A 21,907-nucleotide genomic window follows, 5' to 3' on the forward strand; every position below is an offset into this window, starting at 1 on the left:
TATCAGGGCCATTCCTGTGTTGTGAGACCCAAATCCACATGCAGTGTTGTAGATACACCTAATGAGTGCTGTAAGCAGAGGGGAATAATCCCTTCTCTACATCTTCTGGCCATGCTCCTGCTAACCCAACAGGGTTACCAGCACTGTAAGGTTAAGAGTCTGTGACAAATATTAAATGTGACATTTAAAACTATTTCTTTATTGGAAAAAACCTCTCTAGGTTTAAACTCCTCCAATAAGTCCAAAAGTTTGGTAGGACTGTGGTCTCAAAATACTTAACACTATCTGTCAGCAATATTTTTCCTCAAGAGCTATTGATTAATCCTCCTAGACTCGAATAAACTTATTGCTTCTGTATATTGTGGAAACCTACAGGTGTACTATGTTACAGCAAAGGCACTCATTTGGTCATTTTTAGAGCAGGCTGTCAAACATCACCGAAATATCTCCGAAAGACACCTTTTGAGGCTATTAAATCAAGCCTCCCACTGATGTGTATAAATCTTACCTAGGAAGACTGTCATAATTTACTTTAAAAATAGTAGACCTCACATTAACAAGTTAAAAAAGCAAAAAATACACACTTGCAAGTCTCTCATCCTTTATCTAAAACTGGTGAAAATCTACCTCTGTCCTGATTTTACATGGCTCTTTGGAGGCATTTAATCCTCCCTTCCTTTGATCCTTCAGAACAAGCACTGCAGTGGACAGGCAGATAAATGGAAAAAGGTTATAAAGGGAACTCCCTGACACAGAAAAGTCAATAAAGGTCAACAGGCAGATGTTAGCCTGACACAGCATCAAGAGCTGCGTCTTTATAAACATACATGTAATGGATCATCCCCTGCTGGTTTCGGATTGTGCTGGGGCCACAAATTACAGCAATTTTTGGTTGATACTCCAACTACTACACAGGCATTTGGACAGAATATGATATCCTGGGAAGACAGGCTAAGTCACCTTTGCAAGAACACGGAGTACCTAAGGTGTTGGAATGGATCTTTGGTTATTACTTTAACAGCACTTTACATCATATGTTTCAGAATAATTTCTTCATATCATTATTGTGTTGGTCAATTATCCCAGTTTTTGGTATCTTTAAGGAATTAATTCCAGTGACCAAGGAAGCACCTTCTGTAGTGATACAGATTCAAGGACTACACTGCACAGTCCCTCTTCTGAGCATAATTCCTTCCCAAGACAAATAAAGCCCTCTCTCAGCCTTGGTCTGACAAAGCCCTGCTACGGCTGCATCCATTTGGGGAATTGCACTGCCTGCTTTCACTGCTGCAGCACAGGAAATTTCTGTTTGCACCTCCAGTCACAGCAGCTGTTGCCTCAGAAATCAAAGTTTAACTCGTCACAGAGAAAAATATGTGGTCAGAAAAACAACTCAAGGCACTGAATGGAGAGTTATCCCAAAAACTCTGATACGAAAATTGCACACAGCTCTTGGTTTTCAAGTATCTGCAAGGTACCACCACCTCCCAGCTGACAGGAGGGCTTAGTTGATGCCAATAGTGCAATGAATTAGAATATTCCTAAAGAATAATGGTCCCTGGAGGCTGCAGGAGGCTACAGCAAAGCCACCTCAGACTTTCACACCTCACATGACCACACAGCGTTCTGTTGTAATTATGACCTTTCTATTAAGCACAGCAGCATTTAAAGCCCACTTCTGTCCCTAGGCAGTTATTCCTGCAGCACTGGGAAGTGATCAGAGGCCCACATTTCCAAGAATGCAGAGGTAAACTGCCCTGGGATCAGCATTGCATGGTGCTGCATTCACCAAACATTACTGCAGGTGACTGTTCAATTTGCATTAATAGGCTAAAGCCTATGCTTTCCAGTTAACTTTAACCTAAAGCTCTACTGTTTGTGCATTCACCTTGGGAAGGATGCCACAGCACCGGCTTTTTTGGTAGGTTTTGGTTTATTTTACTTTCAGAGAGAATATTTTGGGAAATAAATTTGCTCTAAGCTAACAAGACCCAGTTCTTTGATGGCAGGGACATAGGAGCTCCCCACCACTGAGGCTTTCCATGTTTCCTGTAACAATTACTTGGATTATACTTTTTCCAATTTAATAAATATTGTTCTCCTAAACTGCAATATCTGCTAATTGCTGTATGGGCATTGAATTGCATTAGCTTTTAAAATCCTATATCACACCGAGGAAAGGCTGTGCCTGTGAAGCCATAATTAACAGTGCATGGTAAAATTAAAATGAGATGAAATTTGGCCATGACAAACCTGACTCCCTGGGGAGGCTCACCACATCCCAGGAACTTTTGGGGACTGCACAGGGTATGCCAGTGATGTGAGGCAGGGGAATTCAAACTGTTCTACATGGTTTTGATCTTCTGCTCACTTTGAAAACAAATCAAGCCCCATGTATAAATTGGTGCTTGAAACAAACAGTCATGAAATGGTTCGCTAACCATATACTTCTAAGCACACAGACACAGTAGATGTTGACCATCAACACTTAAGTTCAAAAGACAGCATTAAATTCAGACTTTAAAATACCACACAATCATGTGTTTGCATAGAAACTGTCCAGAAAATTATAAGTTACAGAACCACAACAGCAGCAGTTCAGATGCAACTATGCAACAATGTGCTTTCATGCTTCTAATACTGTATTTTTCTCTGTTTGGACAAGTGAATGATGATTATTTTGGTTGGCACTATGGCAGACTTCTGTGAGTCTGAGAAAATAACCTCCCTATATGCATAGCAATGAGTGTTAAATTCAGCTGGCCCAGAAAAATGGCATCTGCTTCAGCTTTGATACTTGGCTTACAGGGAGTTTCCCACTCTTCATGTCAAACATCAGATTTTATCTTCACATTTTATTTTTACCAATGCCAGTATCAAAACAATTAAAATATCTTTTAAGATACAACATGGGAAATGTCACGATTGTTTCCTTTTATTCTTTACAGAAGTTGCGCAGACCTAATACAAAGTGCTAGGCTCAGTTAGATTCCTAAATACTTAGAATTACCTAATGTATCTTGCCATCTGTGTCACCTTTATTTGCTCTGATTCAGCAATGGAATCAAACTTCCCATTTCCTCCCAAAGAAATTTCTGACAAGGAAGTTTTCCAGTTAGCTTTAAAGGTCTTTATAGCAACTGCATGAACCCCTCAGATGTCAATAAGGGAAAGCGACTCATCGAGATAATGGTTTCTCCAGTAGAACTAAAAACTCTGGGTTGCCATCTGAGTTGACAGAGCATGTTGGCAAAGCACGAGGGGCAAGCCTGAACCTGGCTCTAGGTCAAAGCTAGACATGGCATAGAACAGCAGAACACCTTAATTAAAGTATTTATTGACATTATTTGTGGGGAGGTGATGCACTCGCCTCAATTTACATAACACCTGAGAACTCTGATTTATGATTTGGGGTTTTTTATTCCCCCTCCCTGCCTTTTGTTGAGGAAAAAGCTCCCTGTTGAATCTGTGTACCTTTAAAAAGGAGGAGGGAGGGCTCTTTATGGCATTCTTCCTCTCTCTCATGCGATCAAACCTAATTTCCTTCTCAATTTGCTGAGCCACTATCTCCAGTAATTGCAATTGGACTGTCAAAACTGTTGGCATCTTGAAATAATGGAATACTACCTAGTATCAATCTCATTTCACAGTCCTGACAGAAAGCATGATTTCCCTTTGTCTGTCCCATTTGCAGTAACAAACTGCATGATTTCCATTTGCACTAATAATTTCAACACACACAGTCGGCTGACCAGCATTTCAGATCTATGCCTTTATTCCTACATTGATATAAATGTTATTTAATATCTGAAAAAGTGCTTAAGGCCTCCAACACTTTTATTTTGCTTTTAAAATAAAAGACCAAAAAGGAGTTTATTTCCTTGGCCTGGATCAATGTTGAAAAATAATTGCTGAAAGCTAGAGAAATCAAGTTTTATCTTATGCTGGATAAAACCCAAATGAGACAAGTTGAGAATAACAAAAAGTCTTTAATTTTACTTATAACTAGTATTGGTTCCAAACAGCCGAGATTTCTTTTCTGCATACTTGAGATGGTATCTTTCCAATCTTTTCCCATATGATCTCAGATATCCATTTTGGAGATATTTCCCTATTGCCCACATGCCAAAAACTTTTGGTCTTTCGCATTTAAATCTCACCGCTTCAAAAAAGGGAGGCTTCACATTTCAAATGAGGAGAAAATGTTAGGTCATATCAATCAATGTAACATTTGGAAAGAATATTCTTTAAAGTGGGTTATGACAGATTTATCCTGGAAGAAAACTCCAGAGAAAGGCTATACATTTAAAGTCACCTTTAACTGTTCTCAGTGGAGCCTCTTTCCCTTGGCTTCCCTCCCTTCCAGCCCCCAGACTATTTGGGGCTCATCTCAGCATGATCCAGTCTATCAACATCTTTTACTGGACATCCAAAACTGCATACAGCATCACAAATCTGAGTTTAAAAGTGCCAGAAAAAGGGAAATGTTTGTATTTCATGGTCTACTCCCTTCTAACTACATGATGTAGTCCACATCTGTCCACCTGAGAGCACTTGATCCTTCCACTTAAAAGAAATCTTTATGCTGTTTTAAAATTTTGTCTTCAGATCAAAAATCAAAATGTATTTCAAGCACTACTTCAAGCTCCTATACTCATCAATTCCTTGAAACCTATTTTTTCCAGCTAGCTGTTTTTCCACAGCAGATAGACTATGTCCTAAAGAAGATCATGTGCAATAAATGGAATTTTAAAGCATGAATGGAATATCAGATTCCTTTTCATTCACCTGTCATATAAAACATGGGAATTGATCATTAATTAAGAAAAAAAATCCCTTATTTGCCATTTTATTAAAAAAAAAAAATCAGAAAATCCTATTTGACAGCAATTTCTATTTTGACTGTGCAAATGCTGGTTTTAATATATTAACGCATATATTGAAACAGATAACCACATTGTCTGTGACTGGGGAAAAAAGAAATCTTGAATGACCTACAAGACCCTTTTATTAGCATTAAGACCACTTCCTACTAGAAGGAACCTGTTTCTACTACATCATGTTATTCCCCTTTGTTCCAATAACTGTCACAGCAGTCCCCTAAGCCTGACTTTGGAAAGATTTACAGACAACACCCCCTGACTCCTTCCTGAGCTCAAAATGTTTGTGTGATCAAAACCACCTAATCAGGTTGCTGCTCTGACTCAGATGACCCTGCCTGCTCCTCTTGGAAATGCCACAGCTGCTGCAGTGTGTCACACAGAAAGAGCTGAGAGAAATCCAGACCTGCTGCACTCTCTGAATAATCACACAGTGGCTCACAGCCTGGAGCTCAACCCCAGAGACCTTGCGAGTGCAAAATGCCCACCAGTGTTAAAAGGAGCTGCTGGCATCCCCACATTCCAAAGGGCTGCAAGTACAACAACTCCCCACTGCTCTCCATTTTAATGGCTGCATAATTTAATAGGAATCCTTTTGGCACTGGTTTTGTTCCTTCTCCGAGTAGGAAATACTGCTGAACAGTGATTGCCAAGCAGTAGTTTTCATTACCTCCAATGAACAAAATTATCCTGCTCCTAATGCCAAGCTTCAGAGAATTTCATGAGCCTGGCATTACTGTTGTCTCTCTGACTCGGTTTCAGGGCTGGTAAATGAAATATGATAAAACAGTCCAAACTCCTCTCCCAGCACAGTAACAATTTTAGCACATGCCCAGTTTGGCCTGAGCTCACCCCAACTTTTGAGTTTAAGAACCCCATTTTTGAGGGTCCCTGTGGGTTTGAAAATGCTTTAGTGCTCCCCAGGTCTGATTTAGGGTTAAACACAGCTGCAAAACACTTTTCATGTGTTTTTTCTTCCCTCTACATAGACATAGTGCTTCCAGTGCCTGTGCCAGGCAGCAAGATGAAATTCCAGCAGACACCCCAGAACCAAATACTGAAGATCTGTGGATCAGATCTTCCCATCTCTAAGCCTGATCTGTATTACAGACACAGTGACTTCAGGGAAAATATTCTGTTTCTCTCTGTTCAATTCTCCACCTGCAGAATTAATATTACAGTATCTTCCTGTTTTCCTTTTTTTTGTGTGTATTTAAATTACACAATTTAGACTCAAAATTAATTCTTACCTCTGACTTTACAAGTCATATGAAATACGAGAATTAGAACAATAATTACTCAAGGCAAACAAAACAAAGAATGAATTAGCCCTACAGTGACATTCATAAAGTTTTAGTAGACATCCCCTTTTGCTGGCTCTGGGTTTGATCAGGCACCACACTTTTGTTCAATCTCTGCTGAAGCAAACGTACATATTTTCACTCTGTATTCCATTGCCATGTGTGCAATTCTGGGGGAATGTCCTTTCTCAAAAAGGACGAATTCACCTCCATTCATCTACAATTCATCGAGAATTCGACATGGGAAATTTCCATAAGTGCAAAATGAATCTGTTTGACCTTAAAGTCTCTTGCACAATAAGTTTTGAGTCTGAAGATATAGGATTAAGACATAACTGGGAAAGCAAATCTCACTGCATATCACCTCCTGACATGTTAAAATAGAGCTAGATATTTTGAATATGTTTTTGTGATAATTGTTCACATATATATACACACACCATATTTGCAAGTGAATCTTTCGTGGGGACACAATTTTCATTTTGATGACTAATCTCACAAAGATTATCCTCTGACAAAAGAAAAATAAATCAAAAGTCCAAAGCAGGCATCAAACAATAACCTCAGATAAAAACTTGGGTTGTATTTCACCAGTCATCCCAAATCATAGCTTTGTAAATGAATCATGAGTAAGCCTGACCTACCTGCTGCATCCCTTGTGCTGTTGGACTAAGGGTAGAAGTGTTTGGAGTTTGGCAGCCCCAGGGTAAATGTCTGTGATTTGGACAGTTCTCCTGATCTTTGTCTTGCTTAGTGTCCTCACCTGAAAAAGAAACATGAAAAGGTTTCCTCAGCACAAGTAGTTAAGTAATACAGTTCAGCAAGACATTACATGTGCAACAGATGCACAAATCCACCAAATGAAGGTGTTGATGATCCCAATAATGAAGTGGAAATAATAACAAAATACTTGATCTAACAATCCACAGAGCTAGCTTTCAAAATGCTAGATACTGACTGTAAATTCAATAATTATCTTAGCAGTTATGGTAGTACTGAGAAAAAAAAAAATCTGTTTCTATTAAAATTATTTTAATTTGCCCTCTTTTTTGACATGCAAAATTTTTCCCTTGCAGCAGTGAAAGGGAGCCTCTGGAGTGACCACTGAGTGTCCAGCAGTGCATCCAGTGCTGCTGGAGCCTCCCAGCTGGAGTGTTTGACCACAACACCTTATGGCAGAAACAGCATTTTACTTACAGACATATTAAATAAAATATAATTACACCTGCAAGCATGCAACTATGAAAAATGATAAATAACCCTGGCTTTATGACTGAGTGACAATGAACAGGAAAATGTGTCTCAAAGAGCTCTGTGTGCTCCTGGCCAAGAAGGGTTATGTGCCTGCTTGCCAGGTGCTGCCCAGGGCAGTCGATGGAGTTAGAGCCAAAACCTAATGAGACAATTATGCCCTCACAGGGTCTTTGTCTTTAATCTCATCCAGTGAGAGGTGGGGACACATTTTGTGCTGAAACAGAGTGAAACGTTCTCTCCTGCTTTCCCTTCTTTCTTGCATGACAGCACCATCTGTTTATAAATACATCACAGGGATGACAGTGCTCTGATGATGTACTAATATAATACATCATCAAAGTGCCATCAGTGATGATCTAATGATGTATTAGAAAGCTGTTTATCAAAACCCTGTTGCTCTGATGATGTATAGGTGCAATACATCACCAGAATGTCTTGCACCGGTGGCACTGCGCTGATATAGACCTTGGGGGGAAAAATGGGTCCTGGAAGGATTCAGCAAGAGAAGGAAATGCAGACAGATAAAAAAGGACAATGAAGGAAATACGCAGTGTATGTGTAAAAGAGGAAGGTTCAAAAGTGAGGGAAAAGGGACACAGATTTTATGTGATTCTAAAGAAATTAGAGTCATCAGCTGGAGAGACAGAAATTTAGTCACATTAGTGGAAACAAATTTTTCATTGTTCTTTTTCAGAACACCAAAACGACCAAGATTATGTATAATCTGTTTCACAACTCAAATCCAGATTCTCTCTCACCCTTTCCTCTAATTCGTTTCTGCAAATAGACTCAGAAAATAAACAAGTGGGTTTAGGGTAGGAGGCAGAATAACAGTAATTGACCCAGAAAGTTCTATGTGCCTTGCAAACCTAGTTATAGGACACTTTTAACTTAAAAGACTCTTCATAGTTGAATTATCTTTTGGTTAGTTGTTTTTTTGTGTTTATTTTTCCTTTTTCCTTTCCCTCACCTGATCCTGCATTTCCAACTGCATCCTCCTAGTGCTGCACCTTGCATTTGTGACCAAAACAGTGTTGGTAACAGACAAAATAATGAAACAGGAGCTGAAGACGACACCATAAAGATCCAGTCAAAGCTCACTGCCATTCCCTCCAGCTTATTGCTGAGCATGAGGTTAAATGAATCACAGAATAAGTGGTTTATGATTTAATTAATCAATGCAAAACACTTTTCCTTCCCCCCACCTCTCCTTGAAATGAGTGAAAGGATTCTGCTTGAATTTTGAATATGCCTCCTTAAAAAGATGATCCATATCAGAAATACCTCTTAAATGTTGTCTGAAAAAAAAAAGAAGACTGAAACATGAAGAATGCAATTGCTGCTCCAGCTGAGAATTTCCCACACCTTTGCACTTAAACAATGTAAAATTTTTTGGGCTTGTTTTATTGTTTGTTTTTTTTTTTTTTTTTTTATAAAGGATATTTTTCTTGCAGATAGGCAGGAGGCAGCTGGGTTTGTTTTGCTGGTACAAAGTGGGTCTCATAAATTTTCAACAGCCATCATAGTAACAAGCTCATTTTATTTTTTTCTAACCTCATTATTATGCATTTCAGAGATTCATCACAGCCTCACAAAGCATTTTCCAACCAGTGGAGCAAAAATGTCTTTAAGTGACCTCCAATGGAAAAAATGACCAGGAAAGTGTAACTCAGCATCCCCTTTTGGCAAGTTCAGGCCATCATGGCAAGGCTTGGAGATGCAGGAGAAAGTTGTGCTCCTTCCACAGAAGAGCCAGGGCCATTTCTGTGCTGGGATGCTGCAAAACCTAAGGCCAATTGGACGTTCACAAACCTCACAGAGTGGTGCATTTTCAGTATGTTCCTAGAAGAACATCTATGTTAAAAATTAAGAATCCTAAAACAGTCTAAAATTGGAACATGATAAAATACCTACTTGTCTCTGCTTTTGACTTTTTGCATGCTTCTAAGCCTTTGAGGAACACCCCAAAGGCATGCAGCTGTCAGGAATCCGTTTGCTAAGTTTACCAACTCGGAACAACCAACATTTTTACATGTTAAACAAAAGCAAAGAAGATTTTTTTCAACAGATCTTGTCATTTTCTGTTCATGAACTCTCTTGCAAAAGAGAGCCTTTCCTGACTTTGTCACTCAAAATTACCTGTCCTTCCTCCAAGCAAATTATTCTCTCTCCACAGACTGCTTAGTTACAAAGTGCAAGTAAATTACACAATTCTCTCTGCAGTGTATTTGAATTGGACATATCATTTAGCATGTGCATATTTGAAGTTCTTTGTGTGACAGCAAAGCTCAGAGATCATGCAATCAGGAAAAGGAAGGGAAAAACCACCAAGTCCTATGTATCCAACATAAATTTTTACAGCCAAGTACACAATGCTAACTTTACTCACAGGTCACTGTGTATCAGGAAAGATTTATTGTTTCAGGCACAAATTTCCCAGAGTGCTGAAGGCACTTAAGAGAGCCTGGCTTTCTGAGACAGAGTCAGTTCCCTTCCACAGCTTGGGACCTGAGAATTTGGACATCAAAACTAGACTATTGAATATGAAAACTCAGGACTTGCTGCTCCAAGAAAGGGAGCAGAAACACATTGTGAGCATTGGGAAGCTGAAATGCAAGCACACAGCCTCAGATGTAAAAATTAAGTCATGAAAATCATTATCAGGATTTAATGGAGGTGTTTAATCAACTGTACTTCCAATAGCTACAGGTATCAGTGACAGAACAACCCTAAGTGTACAAGAGCCTAGAGAAAACTATTATCTTCTATTTGTCCAGTTGATTTAAGGAAAAAAAAGAAGAAAAGTTTTGAAGTTCTGAGCCTCCCCATGAAGTCTGTAATTTATCAGGTACTTGCTATTTGAGATGTGAATTCTCCCATCCTACAGACTGTGCTCTTGCAGAGACTGACCCAACTACAGATTTGACTTGGAGAGGGCTGGACTATTGGAGTTTGATGGCAGAAAGAGGGTTTGGTTTTCATGCCTGATGCCTGTGAAAAATTTCCCAAGAGAGACAGAAGCATTTGTTTCAGTTTCACTTAAAGGTGCCACTCTGAGACTTTAGGGCCCTCACAATTCAGAGGAATCCTCTCCCTCCTGCGGCTGCTGACCCTAAAGAAGTCTTTAAATGTCATGGAAGTGAGAATTGTACAGAACTGCTATGTCTTTATTCTAAGGGCAGGAAAAGAACAATTACCTGGATAGAATGATTTGTGTGATCTGTTGGAGGCCACTGAGCAGCTCTGAGCTAAACTGGAAGACAGAGAACTAAGCCAGGTGTAATAACAATCTTGTTAGGACTCACTTTCCTCCCAGTGATTTTCACCTAGGGCCACTGCAAAGATGAAGAGCATGATCCCTTTTCAGGGAGGAAGTAGGTGTTTCTTGATTTAACTTCTTGGTTCTTTGACAGAATGTTTGATTTAAGAGGTGTTTTGAAGACACAGATTCCAGCAACATGTACAGATTTGAAGGTTGGAGGGGAACTCCTAAAGAGTTATGGCAACTTGCCCAGAGAAAATATCTGTCACCCAAAGAGATGTCACGCTGCCTTTTCCTGTCAGTGTCACCTGCTCTAACAGGATCCTGCACATTGTCTTTCAAGTGCTGGAGCTGAAGTGCTCCCAGTAGGTATCTGAGGAAATACGTACAGAGAGAGTTATTAATCTGGGCCTTAGGAACTTTCCTCTTCCATGCTATGCCTAACCTGCAATTCTGATCATCACAGAGCCTAAATGGTTCAATACAACAGCTATGAACAGAATCGTGTGGATTTTCTATTTTAATGCTCCTCCTGAACAGACACAGCATGAGTAAAGCCATGGACTCCTGTTGACACCAGACCTGTGCCACTGCGCCCTGAAAGCCCTGAAGAATTCACTAGCCCAGCAGCCAGCTGGCAGGGAGGCCCTGGGGCTGGGCTGCTGGGATGGGATGAGTTGGGAACCAGCCCTGGTAGGGAGAGGAGCAGCCTGAAAAGAGAGGCCAAACTCCCAGTGCTGCACAGCAATGCAAACTGCCAGCGTCAAGCAGGATTTCTGCAAGGGCAGCAACACACTGATGGGATAACTACACCTCAACATCTGCCTAATACTGTAAAAGTGAAATTCTGGTAGTTCTAAAGCAGCCAGAATCCTTGGAAAAGTTGGAACAGTTGTATGGCAGACTATAAGAGATTTCTGGAATCCCAGCAAGCTCCAGCATCAACAAAGCCATGAGACAACCAATACTCCAGCAGTTTGAGCTGCCTGACCATTGAACTAAACCGTGCTGAGTGCCTAACTTTTTGTCATTCATTATCAAGAGACCAGAATTTAAGGAAAAACTGAGGCTTGAGTTAAATTAATGGAAAATAGCCAAGCGGAAGGCAACACTTGTAGAAGAGCTTTGTAAGAGCTTTGTAAGGGTTTTTTGCTTTCCTTTTAGAAAAATCCAGAGGCACACGACAACTTCACATACAACAGAATCAATGATTTACCACCTCATTTCATTTTTAATTTAATGGTTCTGTTCATTCATAAAATAGAAATACTACAAGGTGAAACATGGACTGAAATTTAAACACCTCATTAGAGTTACATATTATTTTGTCTACCAAATATATTGCTTTGTCAATGAAACATGCTGGTTTATGCGAGATCTCTACCAGGCTGTTACTTTACAGTTATTTGTTTTGGTTTGTTATTACTGTGCAGTTCCCTGATCTACATGTATATAATTTGGTTTATGTGTAGCACACTCAATGATATTATAATGATTTGTAAGGTATTTGTATTGATTTCCCTTTACAAAAAAGTCAAAATGCAATTAATCATAACAAAAAGAGACCTAACGTAATCTTTAGAGTTTTCTCCACGGAAAAACTTATTGAAAAGAGATGGGATCCAGAAAAACATTTCTATTTTCACATTTCAGTTTGGCTTGAAAAAAATTTGATTGCTGAAAATATTTGATCAATACTTGTCACTTCTAATTTGTCATTTCATAATAGTTGCAGATAAAATTCATTGTAACACAGAGCTGAAGACTACCAAGATAATTAAGTGGATGTATCTAATCCATAAAAGTTCGACAAACAAAATATATTCTTGGGTTTCTAACCCTTTGAAGATAGAAATTACAGTATTACAACAAATCTGAATCTAATGAATGTGGAAAACAATTTGACTTCTATGAAATTGCTCTTTTGTTCAAGCTACTTTTTCTTCAAAACTTTTCAGCAACTTCCCACTTAAGCCAAACACCTGGCTGAACTTGAAAGATCTGGCAAACTGGAACTTTACAGATAGGAAAAAAAAACCCCTCTGATGAACTGTGTCAATAAGCCTCCATGGAATAATAAAAAATATCTCTAAATCTGCTAAATAATCACCTGGTTTACATAGCCCTGTGCACTGGCCAGCTATTATAGTGGTGGGGCAGATGGAAGCACTGCTGATAGAGCAGGAAGTCAAAGGATTCAGCAAGAATCAGAAACAAAATGGTAAAAATCAACATCAACCATACACATGTTGCCCTCCTGTTTAACGAACCAATGCTCAGGAATTCACAATTGGCACCAACATGGCTCTGCCAAATTCCTCTGAGTTTTTCCTTCAGTAACAGGAGCTGCTGTCTGACAGTTCCTTGTGCCTTTGAACAGCATTTGCAAAGGGTGCAGAGGAACAAACTTGTCACCCCAGGAGCACATGGACTGGGCGAGAGCACAGTGCAAGCAGGGCAAGGTGAAATTACCAAGAGATGACAGATTAAATTTTAGTGCAAATAATATGGTCAGTGTCCCAGCAAAACCAGAATTCATAAATGAGCAGCAAACAGAAGCCGTGCCTTTTCCCAGGATTTATATTGCTATGATGCCAGCCAAAAGTGAGTCAAATAATCAATCCAAATAGCTGGTTATCAGCTCACAAGCATTTCCAGTCCTGCCAGGGAACAAACCAGACTATCTGTTTTGCCTGTATGCTCTCCTCTCTGAAATTCCTGTGTCTCAAGCTGCTCTCAGGATTCTCCAAGACCTTCTCTGCAGGGTCAGAAGCACCCAGACCAGTCCAAGGGTTACTCTCCTGTGCCAAGTGTACAAGCAGGAGCTGAGACATCAGCTGCATTCCTCTGTCACTGTCCTTGTCCTGACCTCCACCTCTAGGCTTGCCCTGTCCTCATGGAAAAGCCTTCAAGAACAGCAAGAGCCTGAACCCACAACCATCACCACAATCAGGCAGTTAGTACATATTATAATGGCACCCCACTATCTCCACAAAAAATACATTTAACTGAACAAGAAATGAGGGACATTTTCAAAAGTTACACACAGACTATCTTTCCAAAGCTCAATTTTACCTTCTTTTAATGGAGAATTGCCAAGCTTTTCAACAGCTTTCTCCAGGCTGCCAGGAAGCTGAAATATCCATAGTTGAAACCCCAAAATATGTTTAGCTAGTTAGGAGTGTGCAATAACAAGGTCATGTTAAATTAGTTTTGCTAGGAGCATTTATTCTACTGAAAAATAATAAAGACAGTATTTGCAACTATAATAAAAGCAATAATAATGGTGACAAGTTCCACCTGTTCCACTTCTCATAAATTGGATCCTGTGTAAACCCATCAGAACAAGATTGGACTCTATTTTGTGACTTTTTCATAAAAGCAATGCAATTAACAGCTAAATCAGTAAATGAGAGATAATCAACTATTTTCCTTTTAATACAAAACCCAATGTAAACCAGTATTACTGGCATGCACTGTGGAACAACACTTTTTTGGCACACAAACATCAAGATAAATCTAAAGTGCCCTCCAAATTAATCCACATATTTATGCAGAATGAGTAAACTTCACTGAAAATATATTTAACAGAAGCCAATAGAACTCTCTGACACAACAGTATATTACACCTGTAAATCAATGTACCTTCTATCCTTTATAATTTAATAACATCAAACAATGAGATTTTTTAGCAAAATCAAATTTCACCCCTAAGTTGATCTATTACAAGCAAGCATTGATCTATCCAGAACACCATCAGGTACTAACATGGACAGCACTGCCCAGGTGTTAAAATCTGCTGCACAGAGAAAGCAATTGAGCTCTGCTCTCTGATTCCTGATCACCCTTGGTACCTTACTGCAGTCCCACACATTATTTTGGGATTCAGATGCCCTTTGGGTTAGCAATCCCCTGAACTTCTTTGGTAATTGACTTTCCATTCTGCTGGAAATGATAAAGCTACAGAAGTGCTGTAGCTAAAATCGCCACACAAAGCAACCCCAAATTTAAAAAACGTTCATTTCTCGCAGCTAAAAAGCTTTACTAATGGAATCCCTTCCAAGGAGAGAAATTGAAAGGATAAAGTTTTCAAATGAGTAAATTGAGACACAGGGAAGAGAATTAACCTTCCCAAGATCTCAGTGGGCCATGTTAGTGTTGTGCTTTCCTCAAATCAGAAACTAAACCACTCCTCATGAAATTCAGGGCAAGAACAATGAAAATACCATTTTAAAATGCCAGTTTTTTAAACTCAACCAAACACGACTAATGTGACATTCCAAGCACTCCACATGACTGTGATTTCAGACAAGCCACAAAACATCAGGGAGGTTTGGGCAGGTGAAAAGCATCAGGCAAGGCATGGAGCACTGCTGCAGGGCTTTGGCCAAAAGAAGAATCTCCAGTCTCACCTAAAACATCCCACCACTGTCTGCACCATCCCAACCAGCAGCAGAGGCTAAACAGCTTTTTCCATACTGAATAGATCCAAAGAGGCAAACCAGAGAGCACTGAGTTTCCCTTTCCCAGCTGAATTGATCAGGCATTCATTTCTACACCCAAATCTAGGGGGAAAGGAGTTCTGCAGCACTTGGCAGCAAACACCAGACCTGTCTCTACATCCACAGTGAAGTGTCACTTGTCGCCAAGGGCAGGGAGCCATTTGATGCCTTTCTTTCACAGCTCTTGTTTAGGTCTGTGCAAATGCTACTCAGAGATAAAGAAAGCAGAGAGACTCTTAAATAACTCACCAGTCACCCCAAAATTTTCAACATTAATATGGGACCTCTTCCACCTAAGAAGTTTGAGATCATCCCTGACATCTTCTGAAGCAATTGTTAGACTTCACCCTATTATTCTTGATTTATGGTTTCAAAATTGTTAACCTAAGTAATGAAGCAGTGAATAATGATAAAGAAGTTATTCTTGCCAGAGCAAACATCTGAGCCTAATTATTAATATTAGTTTTTAGTGAGATCAAAACGATATTCTGATTTCTAGCAGCAATCTAGTGGCTGAGTGGTGGGGACAATTTATCATGGAGGAAGGAAAAATGGTACATGCTGTCACATCATGTATCATAGAAGAATCAAAATTGCTATGGAAACTGTGCACTTTTTATAGAGTAGGCACATAAAATTCACATAATATGTCAGAGAATAAGTTATTACTGTCCTGAGGCTGTAATAAGATCTACACCCTTATTAGTGAAAAGATTTGACAGATTTTGTTTATAATGAATACTTGTAGCCAATGAGTTTGAGTCAAAGTCACCCTATTTTGACCCATCCACTTGCTTTCAGGTTTCTGTCTCCCTTAGATACAGGGAGAGTGCAGAGTAATATAATTTCCAATGGTTATTAGATTCCATTATAGTCACTTGTGATACGACAGGGAAATTGGCCATATTCAAAATTATTAGGAGGAAATACCTTCTCAGTCTTGGATTTTATTCTTGTATTAGCCAGACTTTTCTTAGCGTTTATCTGAGCTGTTTACAATTTGTTGCTGAAGAGACACAGCAGATAATTTCGGATTCATTTGATAAGACTGCAAATAGAAAAATCTAGGTTATAGCACAAAATGGTTTAAAGCATTTCCTGGGAAGAACCTAAACACTGGAGCCCTCTGCCACCCTGATCTCCGTGTGACAGCTTTCTCCTTGATTGACAGCACCTCTGATGGGTTAGGCTGGAGAAAAATGAGCTTGTTTAGGAGAGCAGAAGATATTACAATTAGGTTTTTGCAGTCCAGCGAAACAGTGACTGCTAAAAGAAAGGAAAGTGGAGAAAAATGGATGTACGTGTAACACCCTGGGGTGCAAGGGTACATTTATCACCTTGTTTTATATGACACACTGGATGAATGTTGATGAAGATTGTCAGCATCAATGTCAGGGAAAGCAATTGCATGAGTAAAAGAGTTTGCCTTAAAAGACTCTCCACCGGGAGGAAATGCACATTATTACTTTATACATAAACAACCTACAAAATGGAGCAAAGCAGATAGCTGCTGATAAAGATAATTTGTTATATTTTGTGTTAAACATGGGCTCCTGTTTACAGAAGGCAGTGCTCTCATGGAAAGCATAGAGCAACCAGACCAATACCTTGGAAAATAATAAAGGTTTTAAAAAGGCCACTGCAAAATGAGTATAGCACAGCAGCAATCAGAAGTGCAGAACATCACTACACGTAACCATTATGTTCACATATTCTGTTGATTTATAATGTATACATTACAGCTTTCCACAGTAGTCCATTACCATTAAACTACATCGTATCAGCTAACAAGAATCTTAATTCATTTATTAAGATTATATATCTTCAGATGATATGGGAAGCAGCTCCTGGAAAATGGAGCCGCTGAAATCAGTAGTAACTCCTACAAATACCCTTTTATTGCCCTTTAAAACAACAAAAACAAGCAACACTCAGCAATTAAGAAAACCCAAACATCCACTATACTGTGGTTATGTCCACGGGCAGGAGCAGGGAGAGGGGCTGACCCCAGTGCTTGAATGTTCATCCACATCCCTTGTTTTCCAACCTCAGAGCTTTCCCTCAAACCTGCAGCAGGGACACTTCAAGGGTCAACCTCTGGGGAAGTTCAGCTCTGCATTAATGAGCAAGGATTGATGTGTCCATTGGGTGAGGATATCACCTGTGCCCACACAAGGCTGAAAGCAGAGATTTCATTCTGCAACAAACTTTTGCTATTAAATCCTGAAAACTTATCCTATTTTCGACTAGCTATGGAAAGACAAACTTTTGAGACAAACTGCTTCACTGAAATCTCATTTTAAGGATGATAATTTTTATGGATGTCATACTTGCATGTATCTATACCCTCTATTAAATGCACAGCATACACTTTTCAACATATTTAAGGATATTTAATGAGTTTAATAAACTTAAAGGGATGTTATATCTGCTCACTCCGTAAAGATTGTTTATTTCAGGAAATAAACCATTTTGAAATGAGTAATATGACTTTTAGAGTTATGACTATCTCATTCAATTAGTTTCTGTAATTACTGTCATTCCACACAGTATATGCAGTACTAAAGGAGAAAATACATTTTGAGGAATTACAGTGTAGGTGTACAACACTTATTGTTAATGAGCCATAAACTTTAGTCTCCTGCTCTGTAAATTCCTGCCAGTGTAATTTGGCAAAATAAGTCGACAGTTACAGTTGGACAAATACTGTTGTATTTTAATATTTCCTGAGATTATTATCCTCCAGCACATTTCACACAACTTATTTTTCCTCTGTATTTTAAAACATCGTCCTGCTTCTAAAATATACTCTGTGAGAGATGCAAGCAAGACCTGAGCAGTACTGAATTCTCCCTGCTCATGGAATGTTACCTGAACTAAAGCAGAGAATTCATAAGACACTTTCACCCCAACCGGTTTTGCCTTAACTTCAGAGAACCTAAAGGACAAATTAAACATAATCATAGAGCCTCACAATTCATGGATTTAGACTTTGTTTACATGACCAAGTGACACAGGTCAGTAGGTGCAGATCTAGGAAGCAAGTAGTGCTGAGGCCCAGACAAAACCAGGCACAAAAAAAAAAAAAAAAAACCACACACCAGAAAAAACCCTACCTATTACTGCAGCATTTAGCACTGGCAGCCTTATGCACAGAGGACACAACTACAGTGACTAATTTCTTTTAAGTGGTGCAGTGGTACAAGATAAACACTTTTAATCAGTTATCTATAAAAACATTGTCCAGGAGAAGCCAACTGTCTCACAGTTCACTCAGTTGCCGTTAAAAGTTCAGTATCAAAGTTAGTATCCAAGAAGACCACAGAGAAACCAAGAAAACACCAAGAAAAAGAACCAAGAGAAAACTCCAGTGAGTTTTCATTCTATTTTAATTACTTTAATAATCTCTTGAATTGCAGAGCAAGCTTACAGAGAAGCAATAGTGCAAACAGCACATTGCTCTGTTTTTTCCTACTTTGCACATCAAAAATGCATATTCAGCCTTACAGAAGGCAGGAGTCACAAGAACCAGCGCTGGTGCTCATTCCAGCCATAGCAAGCACACAGTGAGCACACAGCCAACAGCTCAGAGGCTACAAACTAGTTCAGATTACCCTCCTCCATCAATGCATCTGCTTCCCTCTACATGTATTTTTTGGCTCGCATGGGGTTTGACTTGAGCAGGTTCCAGAGAAATCTCCTTTAGAATATCTGTTCACTTTAGGTTTTACTTTCCTAGGAGGTAATTGTTATGCTGCAAGCTACACAAACAAATATATCTCAATTGTCACTTAACTTTAAAAAAAAAAACCAACCAAACCAAAACAACTCCATCACAGGAGAAGCAAAGTGCTCAACATTTTTTCTGGGTGCTTATGCACCACATGCACTCTTTCTCCAAATCCTTCCATCCTTCCTTCCTGCAAGCTCTCAGAGATAACAAATGACACATTTAGAGGATGATTGAAGACTCCCCAAATGTTAGGAATGGCAGAGCAGGCAGTTGCTCAGCACAGCTGGCACAGTAATTGAGATGCATTGGAAGCTCCTTGGTGCTCCACAGCCTCCTCCTTGCACAGGAGAGCCACACCTGGCAAGTGCTGCTGCACCAAACATGAGAACGAGGGGAGCACGAGGTTTGGGTGGGATTTCTGTCCCCCAGCTGTGACATGACCACAGTTCAGTCCTGCTCTGCTGTCACTCCCACTGCAGTAACCCCAGACACCGTACACAGGGATCAGGGCTCACTGAGAACACAAAAACCTGTTCATCAGTCAGTCTCCTTTCCCCTCCTCCCCACCAGGTACCACTAGAGCCACGAGGCTGATAAACTCTGCCCAAAGTACCTCGAGGTGCCAGGAAAAGTTTGTCCAATGTCTCAGAAGAGCAGCCAGTTGAGGTCACGTATTGAAACACTCTTCCACTCATCCCCCCCACCGCTTTCTTTTAGGATCTCTCACAAGCAAACAATATCAGGTGTAGCACTGGCAAGTTCCACCTGCCCTGATTTCCCTCTTAAGGGCCATTCCAGGCTGAGACAGCCAAAGGAGGCACAGGAAGCAACAAAGTGAGAGCAGAAGGCTTTGGGATCTGCATTTACTCTGGTCTTGTACCCCCAGCGTGCCCCATATGGTGGAGGAGAGAAGGGTGGCAGATGTTCTTCTGAACCACAGGCTGAAGTGGCAGCTGCTGAGGGGCTCTGCTACACCCAGGGGGAAAAGACTTTTTGCCAAGCCTCTTGGCTGCCTTGCTTTCGTGCTCCACTCTTGGAAAAAATTGTGAGCAGAGGTTGAAAGCGAGCTTCAGCAGCTTGGGAGGAAGCAAAAGAAACAAGGATTTGGCATACTGTATCTATAACACAGTTAGGGTAAAAATTCCCAGTTTGTAATTTGTCCTTTCATTAAACTGTAATTCAATAAATCAATTACAGTACAATTCAGTAAACAGAGTAACTGAAAATACACCAGTGGTGCTTTTCAGTGCACAGCTGCTGTTCTTTATGGATTCAGAGCTGAAACACCATTATTTGCATTAAACAGAGCAAAAATGGGAGCTCCCCTCTCTGACAGGTCACAAATCTTCATATGTAATCATTTTTGTTATTTGCTGAAGATGAGTTTTCAGTCACTTTGGCAGCAGAGAAACTGCAGAGACGGCAGTGAATTAATACAAACCCCTGGATCACGTTCTGTGTGCCTGAAGGACTGAGCTCCTAAAACCACATTCACTTTCATCTAACAAAGCTGATTTCTTATTCTTTACCACAAGACCGTGCCCCCTCCAACCTCTACCACTTTGTGCTTTATCTTTTCCTATCATACATCTCTTACAAGTTTTACACTGAATCTCTACTGTACATTCATACAAAAGAATGAATAAACCATGTTAAATACAAGTGCCTCAACAAACAGAAGCTCTTGTCAGATAAAGCTGCATCCACACATAAATATATTCACAAAGGAATTTTGCAGCATCTGGGAACCTCGATTAAAAATAAAGAGATTACAAAACTTGGCCCCATTGAATCATAAGCGACAGAGAAAATCCATTCAAGCCCTACTTCACACCCAGCTGGGTTTTGAGAGAGTTCGGGAGAGCCCAGGTACAATTTTGGAGCAGAGAACTGGGCTGGTTGAGAGTTTTGTGCATACCCAGGGAATTCCAGGCAGCAGCATGCCAATACACAGAATTATCAGCACATCAAAGGCATTATATTTATCAAACCCTGCCACAGCACATTTACTAGCTGTATGATGGATGTTGTTGTAGCAAGCAAGGAACACTTTGATGTACATGGCCTTCTTTGATTAATGAGGGCTCTTGCTGAGAAGCTGCATATGGAGTAAATTACTCTTTTCAAAAATGGCTGATTTGCACTATTGTACTAATTGTGTCACAAGCTCGGAGTCGGCTCCAGATTCAGTCACCCAAAATAAAAGAAATAAAAATTCACATATACAGGTCATGATTTTGTCACACACATGCATCAGCTCAAAATCGTAAAGTCCTAATTAAATTAACTTAGAGTTTCTTTTTTTCTGCAGAGAGCACCATATAAGCATTTCCTTCCTCTACTGAAAGCTTCTACAATCTAGTACACTGGTAACTAATTTCTTTCTCAGAAATGAATCCATTTTTTTAGTAAATTCCATTGTGCTTATAAGAACATTGTAAGAGCTCCGAAAACACTTCAGCTTTTCACAAAACCCCACAACATATCTGACCCAAAAAAAACAAACCCAAAACCCCCAAAGCTGAGGGAACCACAATGCACAAAGCATGCCTCTTAAAAGCTTTTTCTAGATTAATTCTACCAGCAACAGAAGCACTACAAAACTGAAGTTATTCCATTAGCCTCGAGCCTCTAAGCATGTGGTGCCTTAAGCAATTTATCCACTTAGTTGTAACAACAACGAAATTACTTTGAGAGCATTAAAGCAGTGTTAATGCCCTTAAAATTTTGAATAGTAAATATTTTATCATGTTAATTTAGTATATTTGCAGTCTCCAATCTGTTATTATAGGTGGTAGAACCATTGCTTTGCCCTGTGGAATGCACTGATCATATTTATCATTGGACATCTAAAAGAGATGAAAGGGAGCACAAAATCAGTGTTCCTGCCCATGGGGTGACACTTCACTGAGGACAAAATAATTCCTTAAGTGCACTTTCTGGTAGAAAGTTCAGATTTAATCCAACTTGGGTTT

The 21,907-nt window shown here is 39.7% G+C and overlaps 1 protein-coding gene across 15 annotated transcripts in view; it reads right to left on the reverse strand.

The window, feature by feature from the left end:
* The window catches only part of LOC146430868 (uncharacterized), a 537,765-nt gene that overhangs the window by 186,444 nt on the left and 329,414 nt on the right, over positions 1 to 21,907 (reverse strand). For 10 of the 15 annotated variants that reach the window (XR_014855166.1, XR_014855165.1, XR_014855168.1 and 7 more), the window contains one exon: positions 6,826 to 6,944. Coding sequence is in view for 4 of the 15 variants with exons in the window: in XM_085074905.1 (XP_084931031.1) it covers positions 6,826 to 6,944 (119 nt within the window). In the remaining 11 variants the exon portion in view is untranslated. Of the gene's footprint in view, positions 1 to 4,859; positions 6,042 to 6,281; positions 6,399 to 6,825; positions 6,945 to 21,907 lie in introns of those variants that run through there. The other 5 variants (XR_014855174.1, XR_014855170.1, XM_085074903.1 and 2 more) reach the window with 2 other exon arrangements.

This window comes from Lichenostomus cassidix, chromosome 14, assembly GCF_008360975.1.
Source record: "Lichenostomus cassidix isolate B80296 chromosome 14, HeHo_3.0, whole genome shotgun sequence".
Classification (NCBI taxonomy): Eukaryota; Metazoa; Chordata; class Aves; order Passeriformes; family Meliphagidae; genus Lichenostomus; species Lichenostomus cassidix.